The 22,468-nt window shown below is 34.5% G+C and overlaps 1 protein-coding gene across 1 annotated transcript; it reads left to right on the top strand.

Moving 5' to 3' along the window:
• LOC106104794 lies at window positions 1-2,146 on the top strand. The gene has a single exon (XM_013284932.1). The coding sequence runs from the start codon at window positions 55-57 to the stop codon at window positions 2,110-2,112; it is 2,058 nt and encodes a 685-aa protein (XP_013140386.1). The 5' UTR covers window positions 1-54; the 3' UTR covers window positions 2,113-2,146.
• Window positions 2,147-22,468: the final 20,322 nt, after the last annotated feature.

The raw sequence follows: 22,468 nt of genomic DNA, 5'->3' as shown, positions 1-22,468 counted from the left end.
TTGAAAAGGGTTTTTTGTAAGTTTTATAAAGATTTATTTTATAATTCAGTTTACATGTACAGAAGTGCAAGTGTAAATGTTGCGTTGGTTTTTGCACTGTGCGGCACGGTAACCTATAGTCAGATGCTACCGAACGTCGGCACAGTGCTCTACTCCAACGACGATAAAACAAAAAACAAATGGACCAGAGATGACATAGCTCTGCTCCAAGCTAGACGATATTCCCAACATCTTATCCCACCTCTAGACACCAGCGATGAAATCAATGAAGAATACATCAAACGCTTGCTAACATACTTCAGAGATATTTACAAAACGATCAAAAACGTAAGCCCGGACCCACAAATAAATGACATTATAACCACCGCAGTTTCCGATACATTAGGAGGGTACTTAAAACAATGGCTCCTACCTATCACTAAGTTCGCATTCTACAGCGGTACAGTCAGCAAAAAGAGTGCAATGAGAATGTTCAGTTTCTATGAAGATGTTAAGAAATACCTCGACACCGATGGCAGTAGCTGGAGCGCCCCCAACGTAAGAGTCCTCAAATCTGTCGCAATCAATATAGCCCCACCTCCGAAGCTCACTTCTTCTGGTACTGGGCAGTCGCCTTGTGACAATCTAGTTTACTACGAAAAAGATGATAAAGGTTTAAAAATACCGATGCCTAGTGTGACTTGGAGTAATACCTCATCAATAATGTTCCTGCCTCTTAAAAATCAATCCTTCATGTTTCTAAATTCACCAGAATCTGGGACTATACTATTTCAATATTACGACACAGCAAAGAGTTGTCTAAGATCTATTAGAATGGCAGACGAAGAAGAATTCAATAAACGCTTCCAAACTTGGCTTATTAGCACAGTGTTGCCACACTTGAATGATGAGAACTTGTACTTCGGCTTAGACAGTGTACTTTGCTTAGTTAACAAGACGAAGGAATTAAGTAAAGTAGCAGATTTCTGCGAGAAACCTGCCAAACCAAAGGACGTGCATTTTCATTTTGCCTCAAAGAAAGTGGTAATAGTAACGATTATACTATTCCTAGAAATATGCTGGTGTATTCCAGCTATGATTTATATAAAATGTTCTCGAAAGAAAGAAAGAAAACGAGGTGGAAGTAGTTTTCTCCACGTGTGCGTATCGCGTAAGGAAAAATCAATGACCACGGAGAGCTTAATTGAAGAAAACAGCATGCATTTCAACAGACACAGCAACGAGGGGCCGGGAGGGAAAAATTTTCCGAAGCTTCTACGATATTCAGATCTAGGTATCCAGCACGATCCATCGCAAAAGGCAACTTGCATTTCTAGAACTGCATATCCTGAACCAGAAGACAAACCGTGCTCGACTAAATCTCATATTAAGACCGACTGTAACAAAAATCAGGGAGAAAGTGAGTACTGCTTTGATTGCACATCTAATCCGACTATTTATACATCGACTAGTAAAGCATTAAGGCCATCAATTTACAGTACAACAAAGAAACTAGTCGCCGCTAAAACTGTTACTTTATTTAAAAATAGCAAAACAAACAATTACTCTGACATAGCAGAGAAAGACACCACCGATAACAGAATCTTATGTCCTCCAAGAACTAACTATAAAGAAACTCCGGTTAAATTCAAAGAACCTGTCAAATATAATACATTTATTCGTCCGAAAAAAAGTAAAAACATTACCATTTTAGATAAAAAGGAGAGCAATAAAACTGTAAAGAATGATTACGGTAATAGAAGTATGAAAGGGCATATGTACAACGATCGAGCTCCTTTCGACAGAGCTCCGAAGTCAAAAAAGATCACATTAACTCAAAAAGGTGCTAAAAGTTATGCGGGGAAACCTTACGGTGGTATTAAACTTGAACGACAAGAGCCAGAAATTTTGGACGTAAGTGAAATAACGGACAAAAATAAACCAGAAATAACACTTAACCAAATGTCTTGCAACAGAACTTCAGATTTATTTGTTGTCGGCACAAGCATAGATATTAAAGAAGCACCTGATATTAATAACGAGAATAGTGGAAATGTAGCTGATAAACTTAAAAAGGATATAATGAAAGACAATCTTCTAATGATAGAGTCTGAAGGCAAACTAACAATTTAATCTTAGTAAATTTATTTATAGAATTATTTTAATTAATAAATAAAACTAATTGAAAAATAACTATCTTCTCTTATCATAACATCTCTTGAAATTAGATAAGAATAACTTTATAACTATAAATTGTCTTGCTTTACAGAGAGATGTAGAAAGTGGTAGAGCCAGCTTTAACATCATCGCACGAATTGGCCGGCTCGCCCTGTGCCACGACCACACAGAAAACAGGCGTGAAGTGAAAGCAATTCCGCGTNNNNATGTGCGTCTCGTTCTCCGTCAATTAAGGGTAGGCAACGCATCTGCAATTGCAGATGTTTATGGGCAGCGATCGCTTTCCATTTCGGTGGATTCAGGTGGCCGCTTGCAGTCAGTGTCAGTCAGTGCAGTCCTTACCTTTATAAAAAAAAAGATTTTATCTATTGTCTTTTCCTACTTTCTAGAAAACATCTAAAAGCTCTCTCCATACTTGTATCACATTTAGAGGCAGGTACTAATCACCCTGACGAATTTATTGGCCGCGATCCGGGTGAATTACTGTGGCGGGGGGCGGTTGAGTTATTGCATATTTCCCTGCTCAGGTGGTCGGGCATCCCCTAATCTGTCATTACGCCAGTCCATTCCCACTTAGTAAATTGAATGCTCGGACTTTCTTTGTATTTGGCTGTAGGTTCACATTTTGGATATTATTCAGCACTACGTGAATTGTTACACTGCATTTTTATCGTTTTTGCGCGTTTTCTTTAACTTGAAAAGTATTTTTTTTCTGTAGATATGAACAGAATCTAAATAGTTAGTTGTAACAGATGCTTTTAATCATCTACCCGAAGTAGTGGCCATCAATTAGCTAGAGGCAGGGACAATTTGTTCCTAAATCTCGTGTCGATCGGGGATTATCCCGGACAATTGCTCGTAATCCCACAACATTGGCTACCTACTCTCGGACAGATGTATTTATTACTGACTTCTCACCCTAAACTATTAGTCGTTATCCACTACTAAGGGAATTAATTTATATTGTAAAATTTAGCTTGACAAATGTATGAAAATATTCACTTGATAAGTAAAATAACATCGCACATTAAAAACTTTTTGTCGGTGAGCCATACTTTCTTACAGTACTTTCTGCATTATTTGCTATAAATTTTGTTTACCGAACGTAAGTGACAAGATAACTACACAGAACTAAAAACCAGTACTAAAAGAGATGCATGGAAAATTAAAAAATAACTACTACGCAGGTATATCCTCTTGCATCAGTTACGCCACAAAAACTGTCACATTCTATTATGATTTACTACCATATTGATCAAATTAAAAAGAATTAAAAGAAAGAATTAACAAAACAAAAGAGCTTCGAATTCAATGTCCCTTCGGACTTTCCATAAGTGCAGAGATTCAACGCAAAATCCTGATAAACCAATGAAATTAAATATACATAAACCATAAACGTTCCCGGGTCAACTCTAATTTATTTGCGGGTCCGTTTGTACCCAGATTACAACGTCCATGTTAAATCCCCTCAATAAAATGTATTTACATTTTTGTGACGTTGAATTGTTCACCACATATGGCCTATAACCTTATTTAATTAACTTGAAATGTAATAATTAATCTCCGAACTTATAAAGAACTTCAACTACAAAGATATGTAGATAGATGTATAGAAAATTCACCTACAAAAATTAATGTGATCTTTTTCATATCCAACCATTACTGTCTCCAATTTCCGTCTTTGAAGTCGACAGACTGCCAGTTATCATTCATACCATCTAGAGGGCTAGCAATCTTCAACTGTGGGATTTTCGTAAAGCTTTGTGGCTGCCACATCCTCATTATGCATTTGTCTATCGGCATTATTTCCAAACTGTTACTTAGAGCACTTCAAAGTGTCTCCTTCTCAAAGGCAACGCATCTGTAGTTCCACTTATATGTGGATGTCCATTTGTCGATGATCACTACATTGTTCCGCCTTTTAAAAATAACCAAGGAATTAAAAAGAAAAATCTCAGTCAACGAATTTGAGTTAGTAACTCTATCTTAACGTTTTAAATTAACCCGTTGACACAACACGAAACCGGGCGGGGAACGTCCCAATAAATTAAACAATATCTCCCCTGTTTGCAAGGAAACTCAAGATCTCGCTCTTTCCAAACCTTGTCATATTAACTCTGTCCCAAAACGCACCACAACTTTGAACGTTCCTTGTTACAATTCAATGCGACAAGGTTCTAAGTGCAGCTAAGCAAATAAGTCTTACAAATCGAGGAAGATAGGTGTGTACGTAATTAAAGGACGGTAACAAGGCCTCTAGGGAATGTTCCGATATCGTTGTCAGAATAAACCCCTCGCCGTAACGGAGGTTAAAAACTAGCTTAACTGAATTTATATCCAACAAAATTAACTTATCTATTGTGAAAGATTGAAAGAATTACGCTCGTGACCTCGAAACATTCGCTCATTCTAGTGTTCCTAGTTTTAAAAAAATCATATTTGCGTTTATAAGAATACTAGCTTTCGCCCGCGACTCCGTCCGCGTGGATTAAAAAAAAACAAAATTGAGTAGCCTATGTGTTCTTCTAGACTATCTTCTACATCTGTACCAAATTTCATCGAAATGCGTTTAGCCGTTTAGGCTACAAAGTCTAACAAACATCCATCCATCTAAACTTTCGCATTTATAATATTAGTATGATTTACTCTAGTAGTCTCTATTACTTTTTATGCTTGCATGTACAACACAATTAATGTTATTAACACACTAAACAAATTGTAAACAAACTAGCTTTCGCCCGCGGCTCCGTCCGCGTGGAATTAAAAATAAAACAAAAGTGAGCAGCCTATATAATCTTCCAGATTACATCTATACCAAATTTTATCGAGATCCGTTCAGCAGTTTAGGGTGCAAACTCTAACAAGCATTCATCCATCCAATCTTTCGCATTTTCAAGATTATCTATCTATACTATTATAATAAAGCGTAAACACGCACTTTTTTGTTGCTTAAGATGTCAGCATTCAAAGCATATTTTTGAATAATTCTTTTTGGAATAAAAAGTCCTACACTTACGTCATGCTTTAGGCTATATATTTTCACGCCGTTAAACTTAGGGGTAAATATTTTGGATAAAAATTCTAATATGGGAAAGAGACTATAAGTTGCTGCCAACATCAAGAAAGCAAAATTGTCATAATAAGGTAATTGGTATTTTGACATTTGCAATTGCTTATGTAAACAATAAAAAAAATCATAATTTTATGCGGATGAAGTCGCATGGGAACAGCTAGTCTGATATAGTTTACAATAACTTGCATAGTTAATTTAAAGGTAAACTAACGTTGATAGTAATCTATTTGCCAATACACTGTTGTCACCTAAATAAATACAAAGATTTAAGATACGACGTCCATTTTAGAAAGACCTACGACTTAACTAAAACATTCCCATTTATATATCAAATTTGTTAAGACACAAGAGAGGGTAGGGGTTCAATTATAATTGTCGGAGAAAATTACACGCTAGGGGAAGTTAAGCAAATTAATCACAGGTTCCAATTTGGTGGGAAACAATGCGGTTGATGTAGGAGTCGTCAGCCCTTATTGCTGCTCGTAATGTCAGTTGGTTGTAAACGATTAACCTTTGTTCAATTACGTGACGTGATATGACTAGCTTTCATCCGCGACGCTTCGTGCAATTAAAAAGACAACAGTAAGCCTACATGTTCTTCCAGGCTATGGTCTACATTGTGCCTGATTTCATCGAGATCCGTTCAGCTGTTAGACGGCAAACTCTAACAAACTTCAGTCTAAACTATCGTATTTATATTAGTAAGATATAGATACTCTCAATATTACACATTATTTTTAACTATAACGTACCTTTTTGGCATTAAAACTAAACTTATTAATTTACTGTCTTTACATACAAAAGAATTAGATCTTAAGAATAATCTTACTGTTTAGTGCAACTACAACCTCTTTGGCTGACAAGAATTATAAATTTAGCAAAAGAGGTTGCATATTGGCCGCCAAGACACAGTTATTAAAAAATATTGAGACGTAGAACAAAAAGTGTACAAGATGTGACATGAGAAAAGAAAGAACGTAAAAAATGTAAGCTTTAATAAATTGTATATTTTGTGTAAATATAAATAAAGCTGATTAATAACGATGGTACTAGTTTACATTTATTCACTTACTTAGTTACTAATACTATAAATGCGAAAGTTTAGATGGGTCGTTAGATGGCTGTTTGTTAGAGTTTGTAGCCTAAACGGCTGAACGGATCTCGATGAGATTTGGCATAGATGTAGTGGATAATATGGAAGAATACATAGTCTACTTTCTTTTGTTTTTTTATAAATCTACGCGGACAGTGTCGCGGTCGAAGGTAGTATAAAATAATACATGTTATTAAAATGTTGTGGTAATATTATTTAAGGCAAGATTCATTTCTTCCAATCGTGTTGCGTAACACGACATCCTGTGACTAACAACAGACAGTCAACTGTTTACATCCGGCAAGATGTCGCACGACACAAGATAAATAAAACAATAGTGATTAATTTGTATTTCCTTCACTTGAAACGTTCAAGTGGTTATTATTACAAACTTTCATTGTAATTCAGAGGTAAAGGATAACATAATTCTCATGAGATAGTCGTCATCTTACTTCTTACTAATCTTACAAATGTTGTAAATACGAAAGTTTAGGCGGATGGATGGATGAATGGATGTTTGTTACTGTTTGTAGCATAAACCGCTGAACGGATCTCGATGAAATTTAGCATAGATGTAGAGCAAAATCTGGAAGAACACATAGGCTACTTATATTATTTTATAGCACGCGGATGGAGACGCCGTCGAAAGCTAGTATTATATAAATACAAAAATTTAGATGGATTAAGGAATGTTTCTTAGAGTTTATAGCTCGATAAAATTTGACATAGATGTAGAGGATAGTCTGAAAGAACACATATACTACTTGCTTTTGTTTTTTTTTAAATTCGAGCGGACGGAGTCGCGGGCGATAGCTAGTGGGACTATAAATATATTTTCTATTAAAGACTTTATAATAATTATTCGTAAATTTTGTGCGGATGTAAAATTACTAGATCAAGATAAATTAAAATTCAAGGTATTCCGTTGGACCAATCTACTATGGATTAAAGTGAGTGTCAACTGTTATATAGTTCGTTCATTTCCCACCACGGAACTTTTCATAAAATCACACCTGGCGGAACTCGCAATGCAATAATTAAACAATAAAGAAAAAGTTAAAACACCGGAAGTGGTTACGCGCTATTTCCCCCACATCCGGTCTACGCTGCTATTGGCCAGTATCACCTTTGACCCCACCCCACCTGCGCCACCTTGAATAAATCACCCTATGTAACATACCATATACTTTCAATATGAAACACCCTATAAAAAATTTGAACGTAATTACAAACAAAAAAAATAAATATTCACACAATACAATACTCAGATTTTCAAGATAACCTTGAAATTTCATCGGCGAAATATTTATATTAGAATACATTGTTACCTAAGTTTTAAATAAATATGTTTTTATACAAGAGTCTACAGAGAAAATCTAACACAAAGACTGTTTTAATATTCCTTTCATCTATATTATAATATGAAGAAGAAAGATATATGTTTTTGTATATGTTGAAATAGCTCAAAAACTACTGGGCCAATTACAAGAATTCTTTCTAAAAACCTACTTTATCAGAGTGTAACATGTTGCTGTTTTTTGTATTATTTTACATTTTCACGCGGTCAAAGTCGCGAGCAAAATCTAGTCAATCATAAAAGAGCAATGGTCATCAATTCATCAAATACCTTTAGTTACATATTTTGTATTCTTGATAAAACTCTTCTAAGAACTTAATGGAAACTGAATATTATTAAATATGACCTTATTGTCTTTAAAAACATCTGTTTTAGTTATATTTAGTTGAACACGTGCTCTTAAATGATAGATCATATTTGAAGTGAGGTTTATCTAAAAACACTAATTTGTGTACACCACTCTAAGGGGAAGATTAATTTATGACCACTTACAGACTTATGGCGGTCTCATTAATTTTCAAAAGACTTTTTAATACTCTTTAAAGATACACTAAAGACTTTAACTACCCGACCACAATAACATCTAAGTATCAAGATTTTTTGTGTCTAACTATATTTTTTGTCAAAAAAGAACATGTTCTATTTGTTTATTTTCTATGTCGATTAGGCATTTAGAATATTAAAACATATACTAGCTTGTTGCTCGCGACTTCGCACACGTGGAATTAAATGTAGCCTGTATTACTCAGCGATAACGTAGCATTTTAATGGTGAAAGAATTTTTATAACCGGTCCAGTAGTTTTGGAGTTATTCCAATACATACAAAAATACAAATCTTTCCTCTTTATAATATTAGTATAAATAATTTCGTCAGCGTCGTCATCATATACGTCCCCACTGAGAGGCTCAAACGGATCCCAATGATGTATGGCACAGATGTACAGCACAATGTTAAAGATTGCAAAGGCTACTTGACTTTCTTTTGTTATTAATTCCACGGAGACGGAATCGCGGATGAAAATAAGTATTTAATAATTGTAACCTCACTATGACGTCATCAAGATGGCCTTAATGCAAAGAGGCTGTTCGTAATTACAGTAGTTGTATTGGACAGGCAGAACTATTCCTTACACAGACTGGTGCATATTTCAAACAATTAAATGGTCCAATCGTGGCCAATTTGTGCCGCGCCGTCTGTCGTCATGTTGCAGGTAAGTTGACTTTTAAGACAGTTTTAAAATTGACTAGAACATATTTGGGTTCTATAAAATGCAACTAGTAGTTTTAATTATATCTTGGAGTCATACAACTTTGACTAAAATGAACAACTGTTGTGCGATTGTCGATTGTTTCGCAGCCAATTCAACTGTTTAGTTGCACAAGTAAAAATCGAGTAGTGTGCGCACTTCCATATAAGCTCATAGAAATCTAAGCACGACTAAACGGTTGTGCGATAGTTTTGTTAATGGTGTGCACATGCTCTTAAAATTACAGCCGTAAAATGAAAAATTTTACAAGACATGCATTAAATTAGAAATTACGTTAATTGCCAAAAGCTGAAATGGTTTATATATGTAAATTAACAACCACAAAATATATTTAAAATGTCCAGTTCTGAATTCTAACGGTGACTTCTATTACCGCTACGAGGTCCGGTCTATAACTCAATGGACAATGGCCGCGGTATTCTAATCTGGCCTGCCCCCGTCGGCAGTGGCGTAATGAAATTCCCCAGCACTGGCCCTACGCCCCGCGTCCCCTACCCTGCGCCCTGTGCCCTGCAGCATCGCCACATACAATTAATTACCTTCCCGACAACATTCACGTATTAAATGTATTCAATTCATGTAAGATTAATATTAACTATTTGTCTAATAGATTACTTAAAAAGTATACGAAACATATTTTCTGTCGTCTCTATTTTCTTTGCAATTATTAAAATACCTTCCTACTCTTCTGTTTTTTAAAAAAAACAATTACATGTTCGTGATCTTAGTAAGAGCGGATACTTTTGACTAATCTATCGCAAATTTTGGCTCACTTTGATTTCTATGAGCTTATATGGAGGTACACTACTCGGTTTTTTAGTTGTGCAACTAAACAGTTGAATTGGCTGCGAAACAATCGACAATCGCACAATAGTAGTGCGATAGTTCAGCCAAAAGTGTGCGACCGCTCTAAGTCTTAACTTACAGACAATCTTACTTCTTACTAATATTATAAATGCGAAAGTTTAGATGGATGGATGGATGAATGGATGTTTGTTAGCGTTTGTAGCCTAAACGGCTGAACGGATCTCCATGAAATTCGGCACAGGTTTAGAGCATAATCTGGAAGAACATATAGGCTACTTTTTATCCCGGGAATAGTTACGGTTCCCGTGGGATTCATAATTTAGTTTTATAATGTTCCCTCGATCATTCTGCAACGGTTCAACATATCTTATTGAAATTTGGCACAGATATAAAACAAAGTCTGGAGTACACATGAGATAAGCTTCATCCTAGAGAAATGTCCGGTTCCCGAGGGATACGTAGCTTTTTGTAATTATATAGTTCGTATGTTTTCTAATACCACGCGGACGAAGTCGCGGGCAACAGCTCGTACACCATAAACAATGGGTCTATGCACACCACTATGATCTTTGTCCCATACACGTCATATTAACACTAATCGTACTAACTGTCGATTATGGAACATCTTTGATTGCCATCTTATTTTATCATATTCATTTTCTTTAAGTGTGAAAAGGACGCAAGCGGAGTTCGCGTTAGATTTATGCAGTCATTTGTAAATAATGAAGGCGCCAGGCATTGTGATAGGACTTCTATTGTAGACCTACCACTTTTGTGTTAGGGTTGTCCTAACAATCTTTGTATAATTAAAACAATCAAACAAAGAACTTTAAACATCGAAAAACCAAGAGCACAAACAAGATGGAAGAAATATTTGAAATCTTCCTTTTAGTACCATTTTAAAACTTTATTTCTGTTATTAACTAAACGATTTCAATTCCCTAATGCAATTTAGCTCGTTGTTATTGTAACTTTGCGAAAAGCGAATATAAAAAACTGTCAACCCTAAACTAAGGCCAATTACTTAAAGACAGTATGGAGATTCATTGTCTCATATCTACGCGTGCTTTATATGGCTACCATATCATAATTATAAATTCCAGGATAAATTGTCCAGCAAAATTTGATACGAGAATTAAATTTGCTATATTTATTTCATCAATTGTCACTATGATATCATTCATTACTATGTATTTATAAATTGCGACATTTTTGTCACTTTTATATAATCTAGGACTGTCCATAAAACATCTCGAACATGGTGACACTAACACCATTGTCCGCAAATGAGTGTACCGCTTAATTCAGGGCGCCCTCTACCCAAACAAAAGCTTTCTTTCAAAAGCTTTCTACGCGCTGTAGTTTAGTTTTTACTGAAAACAAGCTTATAATCGAGCACTTTATAAAATTAGCGTACATTGTCACACTGATTTTCACACAACGTGTGTTCCTTATTTACTGTAAATAAAATGAAAACGCATACATTTTCCACAAATAAGGTTCAAAAGACAAACATTCGAAACATAGCAAAACTCAAACGTTTAACTAGATATCGAACCGATATAAAAAAATATCTTCTGAGTTGCTCACGAGCTCGTGCACATGAAATTTAAAAAAATAATGAAAAATACATAACCTATTACACACTGAAAACGTAGCTTTTTAATGGTGAAAGTATTTTTAAAATCGGTCCAATAGTTTTTAAGTTATTTCAATACAAACAATTATACAAAAAATAAAACTTTTCTATTCATAATGTTATATAGCATTAATATTATATTATAGCATTAATATTATAATTAATATTCTTGACATAAGTACCGAAAGTCCACAAATATTTCACCATTCGTGCAGAACTTAAATTCAACATTTACATTAAGCAAATAAAAGGTATTCCGTGAGCCCCTCTGCCTTAAAAATGGCAAAGTAAAAGAGGTAGACAAGTCAACAGCGTCTTAAAACGATTACAGACAGTTGCTAAGGTGCTAAGGGGAGTGTACACGTAAATCGCATTAAATATGTTAAATCTCAGCCCGTGGGGAACGATGCTGGTTTTTTTTTGTGATATTTTTATGCGTATCGTTTTCTTCGCGATTATTGTTCGGCCGCCATTTGCATTTATGATACGACGATGAAACTGTCTTGATACTTCAATAGATTTAATGTTAGAAAAACATTTATTTATATTTGATTGTTGTAATTTAAGAAGGAACTAAAAAGAACCGAAATCCAAGCCGTAATTTATGCATATGGCTTTTTCTTTTTTTATGTGTATTGCAAACTCCTTTAACCGTTTAACTTTTTTTTCGTAATATGTGCTTGAGGAGCAAATTATCGCAGTCGATGTACACAATTCGTCTACTGTTACTTTACTTTTGCTAAAAAGTAGCAAGTGAATAAATAAATGAAAAATATTCTTCTACGTTTTTAACTTTATTTAAGTTACCTATACTTTGATATTTGTTACCACTAATTTCGTAAACCGATTCCATAGTCGAAAATCTTTTATAAACTAACTGCTGTCCCTTTCATTCTCGTAATAAATAAAGACAACGAATACGCTGTTTGATGTAATTGTTCCAGCAGCAAACACAACTGAATGACGTCTAAATAAAATGGTAACCAGCAACAATGCTCAACTGTCTCCCCTTTATAAAGTGTTGTTTGATGTTTTTACAAGTCGCCACCCGCCAAGATATTCACAGTCGAGTTGCCGATGAGCTCGCAATCTCACCCCTTTGTGCGGAATGAGATAAACGACACGCTTTTTATTTGTATCAAGCGCCTGCTAATTTTTAATACCAGAACGACTTTAAAACGCTTGTGCAGATTTAATTTCAATAAAGGTTTAATTTTAAATAGCATTAACTCAGCGCCTATCAAAACCGAATAGCAAATTGTGTGCATTAAAATTGTTTATTAAATGTTCAGGTGTTTTTCTAGCCTTTTATATTTTTAATTGCAAGACATCACTATAAACACATTTTACCATTTTTTACGAATCAGTTAATCACCTTGTTAAATCTAGCGTTCTAATCCCAGGAGTCCATGGGGCGCAAAGGTCGTGATATTTGGTTGCCAGTTCGCGACCTTTTTAAACAAGCTAGTGATAGACAAAAGCGGGGTTTGCAAAGGTTAGATACTCTATAAAATGTGTGGTCTTCTTGACATTTCATATTAGTTAGAATAAAAAGAAGACAAGGGTTCAGAAGTAGTTTAAAATCAAGAAATAATTACTAAAATAAGTAAATTGTGTTGTTTTAACTGATTAAATAATAGATATAAAAATACAAAGCATTTACGATACTTAAATGTATACGGGGAATGTAAATTTTAAGTTATTATTCAGCAATTAATAAGTTTTTAACAACTTCATTCTACATGTAACTTTATTACGCTAACAATATGGCCATTTCAAATATCAACAATGCTGGCACCAAAGTAAATCGCAGTTATAAAACGACGACATAATTTCGAATCATTAACTCGAAATTATGTATAAGCCGACCAATTTATTAAGACCCCTTTAGATTAGTACATTTGTAAAACAACTTGCTCTCCAAATAACACGCAGCTTAGATGATTTTCAACATAAATCTTTTATTAATAATCAATCCTACCTTTCTGCATTTATCATACCCATTGTCAAGAAACTTTGTAAAATTTCAAAATATTTAATAATCAAATAGTTACAATTCCAAAGTGTACAAAGATCTAAGAGTTCCAACTGTACTTGTGACCAATTTTATTCCAGGCAATGTCTTATCTTTAATTTCGTAATGTTACGAAAGGGGAAGGATTGAAGAACCCTTCTTGGTTTTATGTTGACAATTATTAGCACCTGTGACTTTGAACACTGACAAAATAAAACCGTGCTTCTTTGCTATGATTTTTACGCAGGAATAATATTTAACTGTTTTAAAACATACGTGATATTTAAAATGTCTATTGATTTAAACCTTTCCGAAATGTTCGAAAATCAATTATACTTATGATGAAAATAAATTTCGTTAAAACTTGTGATATCAAATCTAAATTCACTTAAAATTAAAACTAAAAAAAAACCTGGCTGTAATTAAAAATTAATTCAAATCTGCAACAACAATTCGAAAATGGATCTTCTATTCCAAATTTAAAATGTCCGTTGCGTATCCCCTCGTGTGTATGATGTATGATACCCTCGGGTGTGATCAACCTTACCAATTATTACCAAGTTATTAAACAACTATTTAAAATGTTTTAAACCTTGTTCCATACAAAATAAGGATGAAAATAACTGCACCAATTAACTTTGTTCCTATGAACCATGACGAATGTAGGCTGTCAAAAGAAACTTGTGGGTACACGCTTAGTTACTGTAGATCGTCTAATCAATATTTTTAATTTTCAAACACCGTTAAATTATTTTTAATAAGTTGTAAAAATATTTTTATCTTCATTTTTAAAATGTCTCATTGTAAACAATAATTAACTTTCTAACCTAAAATACAGCATTTAGTTACGTTAACACTTATTAAGAGAGGTTGTAAGCGTAGATTTTGTTAGTAAAATCATCATAAAAGTACTATCGTATCGAATACATTAGCCTCTACATTACATTATCGTTTATTTCTACTTATGACAGAGAAAAGTATAATAATACAAATATAATAGCGAAGAGCTTCGACCAACACCTCAAAAGCTCACAGTTGGATAAAGGGCCCGATTCAAAATGTGGTTATTTTAGAAACCGCACGCATAATGAGGAGTTTCCTGTCTCTGCCTGACCACTGGTTGCTTGAGTCATCAGATTCCGCAGCAGGTGGTGCTGTATTTTTTATATAATATATTTTATTGTATTTTTATACAAATCTTGTAAAATGTTTTATATAGAGAATAAGAAATAAAGATATATGAACTAATATAAAATTCTTACATTGTGGTTATAATTGTGTTGAGTGTTCGCAATTGAAGTCGGCGCGTAGAGGGCGCTAGGGTCGTAACTCAATAACACCCTGTGATGGATCGCAGAACAGAAACTTTATGAAATTAAGTTTGAGCCACGACACATATGCAATTTGAGTAATATGATAATAGAAGACGAGGTATGCAATCTCTTTATTCGTTACTGGCAACTTTCATCTTAGAGCAAAAATGCACAAAAACATTGTACCGATTCGAAATTATCTAAGTTAATTTATCTTACTAATATTATAAATGCGAAAGTTTAGATGGAAGGATGGATGGATGGATGGATGGATGGAAGGATGGATGGATGGATGGATGTTTGTTAGCGTTTGTAGCCTAAACGGCTGAACGGATCTCCATGAAATTTGGCACAGATATAAAACAAAGTCTGGAGTACACATGGGATAAGCTTCATCCCAGAGAAATGTCCGGTTCCCGAGGGATACGTAGCATTTTGTAATTTATATCGTTTGTATGTTCTCTAATACCACGCGGACGAAGTCGCGGGCAACAGCTCGTAGGTTATACTTTTAGAGCAGCCGCATTGTCGATTGTTTTGCAGCCAATTCAATTGTTTAGTTGCATAATCGAGTAGTGTGCGCACCTCCATATAAACCCATAGGAATCAACGCGAGACTAAAGTTTTGCGATAGTTTAGTCAAAGGTGAAAAATCTGTGTAATTTTTCCAACGTTTGTTAGCAATAGTTAAAAGGATATTGGTTTTTTTTATGAGCGTGAGCGTAACTTTTTCACACATCAATTCTTATCCGGTATGTTTCCGTGTGTCAAATTTTTAAAACGATAACTGCGTAACTCCGACTGGGGTCTGTAGCGTGGGGCGTGGGGCGTGTAGGTACTGTACTCTTATAGTGTCACCACACTAAAGGGGTTTTCGAGTGTGCTTTTCAATTTGCTGACTGTATTCAATAGAACAACGACAGATTTGGAGATTATTGTGTAACTTTCTTTTTCATTGACTTGTGCAAAATATTAAATTTAACATCAATTGTGAAGTCTTAAATTCAATATATTATTGGCGTTGTCGTCTTAGATATTTTTTTCATTTATTTGAAATTTTATCACTAGATTTTTGTTGACCAATTTTTTGAAGATAATCAGTTAGAAAAAAACAGACTAAAAATAAAAAACAGCACTTTTTATATTTCAATTTGAATTAGGTAGAGAAAAATATTTATAGGTACTTAATATTATAAAGAGGAAATCTTTGTATTCTTCTATGTATTGAAATAACTCGAAAACTACTGGGCGAATTTCAAAAAATCTTTCACTGGTAAATACCTGCGTTATCGCTGAGTTACTACGTTTATTACAATTTATAAGTAATTAAAAAAATACTAGTGTATTAGTCCAATAAAAGCATTAAAAGACATACAACGCGTCTCCACTGCTTTCCTTATTCCCAGTCAAATCAAGTTTGGTGTAATAGTGAGACATTTTTTTTCAACGTACCAACGGACAGAGCGTCCGGAAATGAAACGTGCCTTCTGTCAATGGAATCAGACGCCGTGGTCGTACTGACCAAAATCCTTTGCTAAAAAACTCACAAAAAAACATCAATGATTGTGAAAAACTTAAAAATTAACAGTTTTAAAAACACGTAAAAGATGCTTTTTTATTAATTTTGTAGGGATTAAAACAATTCATCTTTTACTTTAGATTGGAATATGTGATAGTAGTTTTCGACCGCGACTCCGTTCGCGTGGAATTACACAAAAGTAAATAGCCAATGTGTCTTTCCAGATTATCCTCAACATCTACACCAAATTTCATCAAAATTCGTTCAGCCGTTTAGGCTACAAACTCTAACATCTATAATAACAAAATAAATAGATTATCCGAAATTAAAACAATTTCTTCCAAGCAAAACAATATTTTTAACAAATTCCATGTTTTCCTGTTGCAATAAAGAACATAAATCAACGTGCTAATTGTCTCAAGCATATTTTTCGCTAATTTACATTAAAAAATAGTCCCCGAGGGCAAAACGTGCGGCCAAGTTTAATGAGAAATTAGAAGAAAAATTGAAATCGCTGGCCGTAAATGAAAAATTAAAAAAGTAACGCCGGAAGCGGTAGTGCCGCCATGTTTCTTCCGACATAACGACCTTAATTACCCGCGCAGAAACAAACCGCCACAATGTTTACGAAATTAATCGAATTACTTTCTTTTAAATTGCCTTTTATCTACTAAGGTACAAAATTCTGGTCATTATAGGCTTTAAGTATTTCTATACAACCATTAGTATGATCTTATTCAAAACTAGCATTTGCCCGCGACTTTATCCACGTGGAATTAAAAATAAGTAAGTAGCCTATCAGTTCTTCTAGACTATGTTCTACATCTATGCCAAATTTCATTCGGATCCGTTCATCAGTTTGGACTACAAACTCTAACAAACATCCATCCATCCATCTAAACTTTCGCATTTATAATATTAGTATGATAAGTATGATAGCAGCAGGCCCTACACAACCAGATAAATTTAACAGTATCATCGTCGTTTTTTTTCTTTTTGAATTCCAAATGAAATTTTTTATATAAATTTTGCAACAGTGGAAACCGACCTTAATACCTATCTCTATATACTGAGGCGCGCTAAAACGTCGTGAGATTTGCATGCAATTTTCAGAGTTTCAGTATCAAATGCGACTGAATAATCAAGGTGCTCTGACTTCCGCCGCTGTCGACTCTACGCTCTTCCTACGACCTAGTTGTGGATAGGGCTGTCAAAATATTTTTTATTAGCTGTTGCTCGCGACTTCGCCCGCATGAAATTAAAAATATAAATAAAGAATGCAGTTACTTACTGATAACGTAGCTTTTTAATGATGAAACATTTTTTAAGATCGGTCCAGTAGTTTTTGAGTTATTTAGGTAATTATTTTCTGTTGTGTTTTATTTTCAACAATAATTGGACGAAACTTTTTGTTTATTTCAAGTACGGTGCAAGATGGATTTCTATAAATCTTATTAGGTACAAAAACAAATAAGAAAAGAGACAATAAATTTTTACGAACTATAATGACATATAACTAATTATTTTAACTTTTAACGTTATGTACACTATCGTATTGCAAGGCAAGCCGGGTTCAACAGCTTAGTGATAAATACATTACAGAGAATTTATGTAGTAACCCTGTACCAAGCACATCATTATTGTAATGGAATGTCACGGACTGCAACCGCGAGTACTCTTGAAAGCAATCCCTTGCAAAAATACACAAACCGTTAAAACAAGGAAAAAACAACTTTATTCCCTTAGTTTAAAGGTTAAATGAACGAAATAACTAAGTTTGTATTACCACAGACTAGATGTTGAGACCATAGAGCAACACATTAGCGACATCTCTCGCCGCAAGTGAGAAAATTGCACCGAAATTATCATTTTGAGTCGCATCACAGCTTTTAGCTTTGCTTCTTTTTAGTTGTCGCATCTGATAGCACTTGAGTTTTTAAAAAGATTTTGCACTCGTCATTTCGCAAGTGTTGTGCGAATGCTTTAAAGCCGTAATTATACACTCTGTGCAGTATAAATATTAATAAGAGAGAAAATAATGGCAATTATATTGCAGAGAATGCCTATCTTATACTCTAATAGGTCTAATTCTACATAGATTTTCAGTACGTCTAAAATTTATACAATGAAATTCTTAAAAATATAAAAATGCATAATTTTTGAAAATATATAAAACTAGCTGTTCCCGTGCGGCACCCGCACGAAATCGTGATAATTTTATTTTATTTTCTACATTTGTGAAATTATCAACAGCAAATGTCAAAATGACAGGATATGACAAACCTTGTCAATCTTGCTTCCTTGATGTTGGCAGCAACTTATGATCTCTCTCCTACTTTAAGGTTTTTATCCAAAATATTTTTCCCCTAAGATTAATGGCGTGAAAATATATAGCCTAAGCGTGACGCAAGTGTAAGGCTTTTTATTAAAGAAAGAATTATTCAAAAATATGGTGTAAGTATAAGTATAAGTATGGCTGACATCTTAGGCAACAAAGAAGTGTGTGTTAACGCTTTATTATAATAGTATAGAAGTAACACACTTTAGGCGGATATTAGTAATACAAATGGTTAAAAGGGGGCTATAATAAAATTCTAAACAATTTTATCCCTTAAAACCTTTAGGTATAGCTATAAATAAATGTCTATTTCATCATCACCAGCTCACTGTATGTTCCCACCGAGGGGCTCGGAGCCTACCCTAATATGGGGTGACTAGGCCATTAGTCAACCACGCTGGCCAAGTGCGGGTTGGATGACTTCACACATATCTTTGAATTTCTTCGCCGATATGTGCAGGCATCACGATGATGAATGTCTATTTACGAGGTTGATATTTGTATGCAAACTACATGGAAATTTTTTCATCTATATTTGTACTTAGTATCTATCGCAACGATAAATGAATACTAATAAACATATTGTTTACATTTAATTCATTATCTAGTTATATTTTTTTTTCGCTTTTGTAGATAAAAAAGGCAAAATATCGCATTGTCACCGACAAAAAATCGCAATATGATAATATTATCTCAATATTGTTTATTGCGATAGACAAATGTTTAGGAAACTTTAATCTACTGACGAATGAAAAATAATAACTAAATAATTAACACGTTGAACTCTTCATGATATAGATAAAAAAATCTGCTCTAAACTCGATCGTAACCAGAAATATGATACTTTGACTTCTGCAATAAATTTAGTCGTTATGTGGCACTAAATAGGTACAAATTCTACGTGAAGGGAGGCAAATTAAAATATCTTGGCGCAACAGACATTTTAATAGGAGGAAGTCGTCTTTACTAATATTATAAAAAGGAAAATGTATTTCTGTATATATGTAATAATTCAAAAACTACTGGACCAATTACAAAAACTCTTGCATTATTAAAAAGCTATGTTATCAATAAGTAATATACGCTAAATTTTTAATGTTTTCTAATTGCACGCAGGTGAAATCGCGTGCAACAGCTAGTAATAGGATACAGTAACATACGCGTCTAATTTCTTTCTTAGGTTACTTTCAAATTCTGAGTAAAAGGCTAATAGATTTCAAATAGGTACTAACATGGCGTAACATCGTAATGTGTACAATCGGGGAAACTGGTAGTGTTCCACCTTAAAAGCTAGAATCGTTTGAACATTTTGAAACGAGAGGCGAAACAAAAACCAATACAACGCAGTTTATACAAGTATCTGTACGAAAAAAAGACGGTTAGTGGTACACAGCTCATCATCAACTTGCCCTTATCCCTTACGGAGGGTCGGGACAATATGTGCTACTCTCCTACATTACTATCAGCCGTCATATCTCAATCCAATCCCTTCTTAAGCATATTTTACACAATCCATCCATACTTTCTACAGTCTTTGTTTGGTCTCTTCCTTTGTAGCAATACACATTCATTCTTAAAAATTTCTGGTTTATGATACACGGCTATATTCTTTTATGTATTTTCGTATGCACCACTCACTGCTATTTAATTATTTGTAGGAGAGTCGGAGTTTGTCTCATGTCAACAAGTCATTTTTTCTAAATCTGTACTAATATAATAAAGCGTAAACACACACTTCTTTGTTGCCTAAGATGTCAGCAATCACAGCATATTTTCGAATAACTCTCTTTTTAATAAAAATCCCTACACATACGTCACGCTTTAGGCTATATATTTTCACGCCGTTAAACTAGGGGTAAATATTTTGGATAATAACCCTAATGTGGAAAAGAGACCATAAGTTGTTGACAACATCAAGGAAGCAAGGTTGCCATGGTTCGACATGTCATGTCACTTTGACATTTGCAATTGATAATTTGACAAATGTGAACAATGAAAAGATTTTTTTTATAATTTCATGCGGATGAAGTCGCATGGAAACAGCTAGTGTTGATATAAACTAAGTACACTGCAGATATCCGCAACTGTACGTATTGTTCAACATTCTGCAATCAGTATTATATAATACAATGTTTGAAAACATCTGAACGGAAATATTCCAGATTTACAATCAATTGTGGAACTGGAGGATGTACATATGTACAAAATATACATTGTTATCATCAGGCAGTTAAATATAAAACGGAAACAAAGTACATAAAAACACTCTAGACTTATTCCAGTAAAGATACTCGTTTTACTATTAACTACAATTTGTCTCCTGCAGCACAGGGGAACCTAGTGCAGGAGCTAAGGCTCTCATGAAATGTTTATCACCAGCTCACTATATGTCCCCACCGAGGGGCTCGGAGCCTACCCAAAACTAGGGTGACTAGGCCATAGTCAACCACGCTGGCCCAGTGCGGGTTGATTGACTTCACATATATGTTGGAATTTCATCACGCATATGTGTAGGTTGCATCACGATGTTTTCCTTCACCGTAAGAACGTCGGGTAGATTATGTACATGTGAAAATTCGAAAAATCGAAAATCACATTGGTACATGGCGGGTTTTGATCCCAAGACCTGTAGATTACAAGTCAAGTGCCTAAACCACTGCGCCACCGACGCTCAATCAGGCAGTTAAATGTAAAACGGAAACAAAGAACATAAAAACATTCAAGACTTATTCCAATAAAGGTACTTGTTTTACTATTAACTAATAATATTCTCTCTCATCTCATAAGATGTCTGGATGTGGAATAATGAAGCATTTATTTATTTACTAGTTTTCGCCTGCGACTCCGTTCGGATAGGATTAAAAAAAACAAAAGTAAGCCGATATGTTCCTTCCAGACTATTTCACATCTATACCAAATTTCATCGTAAACCGTTTAGACTACAAACTCTAACAAACATCCATCCATCTAAACTTTCGCATTTATAATATTAGTATGAAGTATGATTTATTGTTTAGCATGGAATGAAATTGTGAATTCATACCACGTTAATAAACAAGTGGTAATTGAATAATCTTTGCCAGCTATCAAGGAAAAATCCATTTGTAATGAAGTGAACTCATTATGTTTACTATTAATTAAAAATCATAATACAAGACGTAGTTTACGCGAATGCCATTTCTAATTTAACAGTGGTAGAGCCCGCTTTAACATCTTAGCAATTCCGCGTTTCGTCTGATGAGTGTGGTGCCGGAGGCCTAATTTAAGTCCCTTTCTCTTTACCATCCTTTTCTTATAAGGAGAGGATGGGAAGGGGAAATGGATTTGACGGTGGAGGAGAAGCATAGGAAGGGGAAATATCCTCTTTATGTGCGACTCCTCCTCTGTCGGATACGGGCAGGCAACGCATCTGCAATTGCGGATGTCTATGGGCAGCGGTCGTTTCGCCATTTTGGCGGATTTAGGTGGCCGCTTGCTTGTTTGCCACCTTTTTGTATAAAAAGAAAAAACATTTGTTATAACCTATCAAAACAATGAATCTTTGTTAGAAGAAAGATGCAGTACAGGAGGAGACTCCAAGCTCTTTGGTGGGCAACAATATGACTTTTATACCGTTGTAGCTAGAGTCCATAATGCTTAATTGAAGCTGTTTTTGGGCGTCAGTGGCTCAGGGGTTTAAGCACTTGACTTGTTATCTTCTTGGGTCTTGGGTTCAAATCCCGTCATGTACCAATGTGATTTTCAATATTCGAATTTCATATATACATGTGTCAACCAACCCGCAATGAGCCAGCATGGTTGGCTATAGCCTAGTCGCCCTAACTTCGGGTAATAATGATGAAACGTAACTCATATTTGCACACAAATTCATATATACGCCTTTTATCTC

The sequence above is a fragment of the Papilio polytes genome, unplaced genomic scaffold (assembly GCF_000836215.1).
Source record: "Papilio polytes unplaced genomic scaffold, Ppol_1.0 DF823399.1, whole genome shotgun sequence".
Taxonomy (NCBI): Eukaryota; Metazoa; Arthropoda; class Insecta; order Lepidoptera; family Papilionidae; genus Papilio; species Papilio polytes.
The sequence above is the reverse complement of the archived record's forward strand: the minus strand, read 5'-3'. Positions and strand labels throughout refer to the sequence as shown.

Coding starts and splice junctions, on each gene's coding strand:
- LOC106104794 (XM_013284932.1), top strand. CDS start 55: ATGTACAGAAGTGCAAGTGTAAATGTTGCGTTGGTTTTTGCACTGTGC.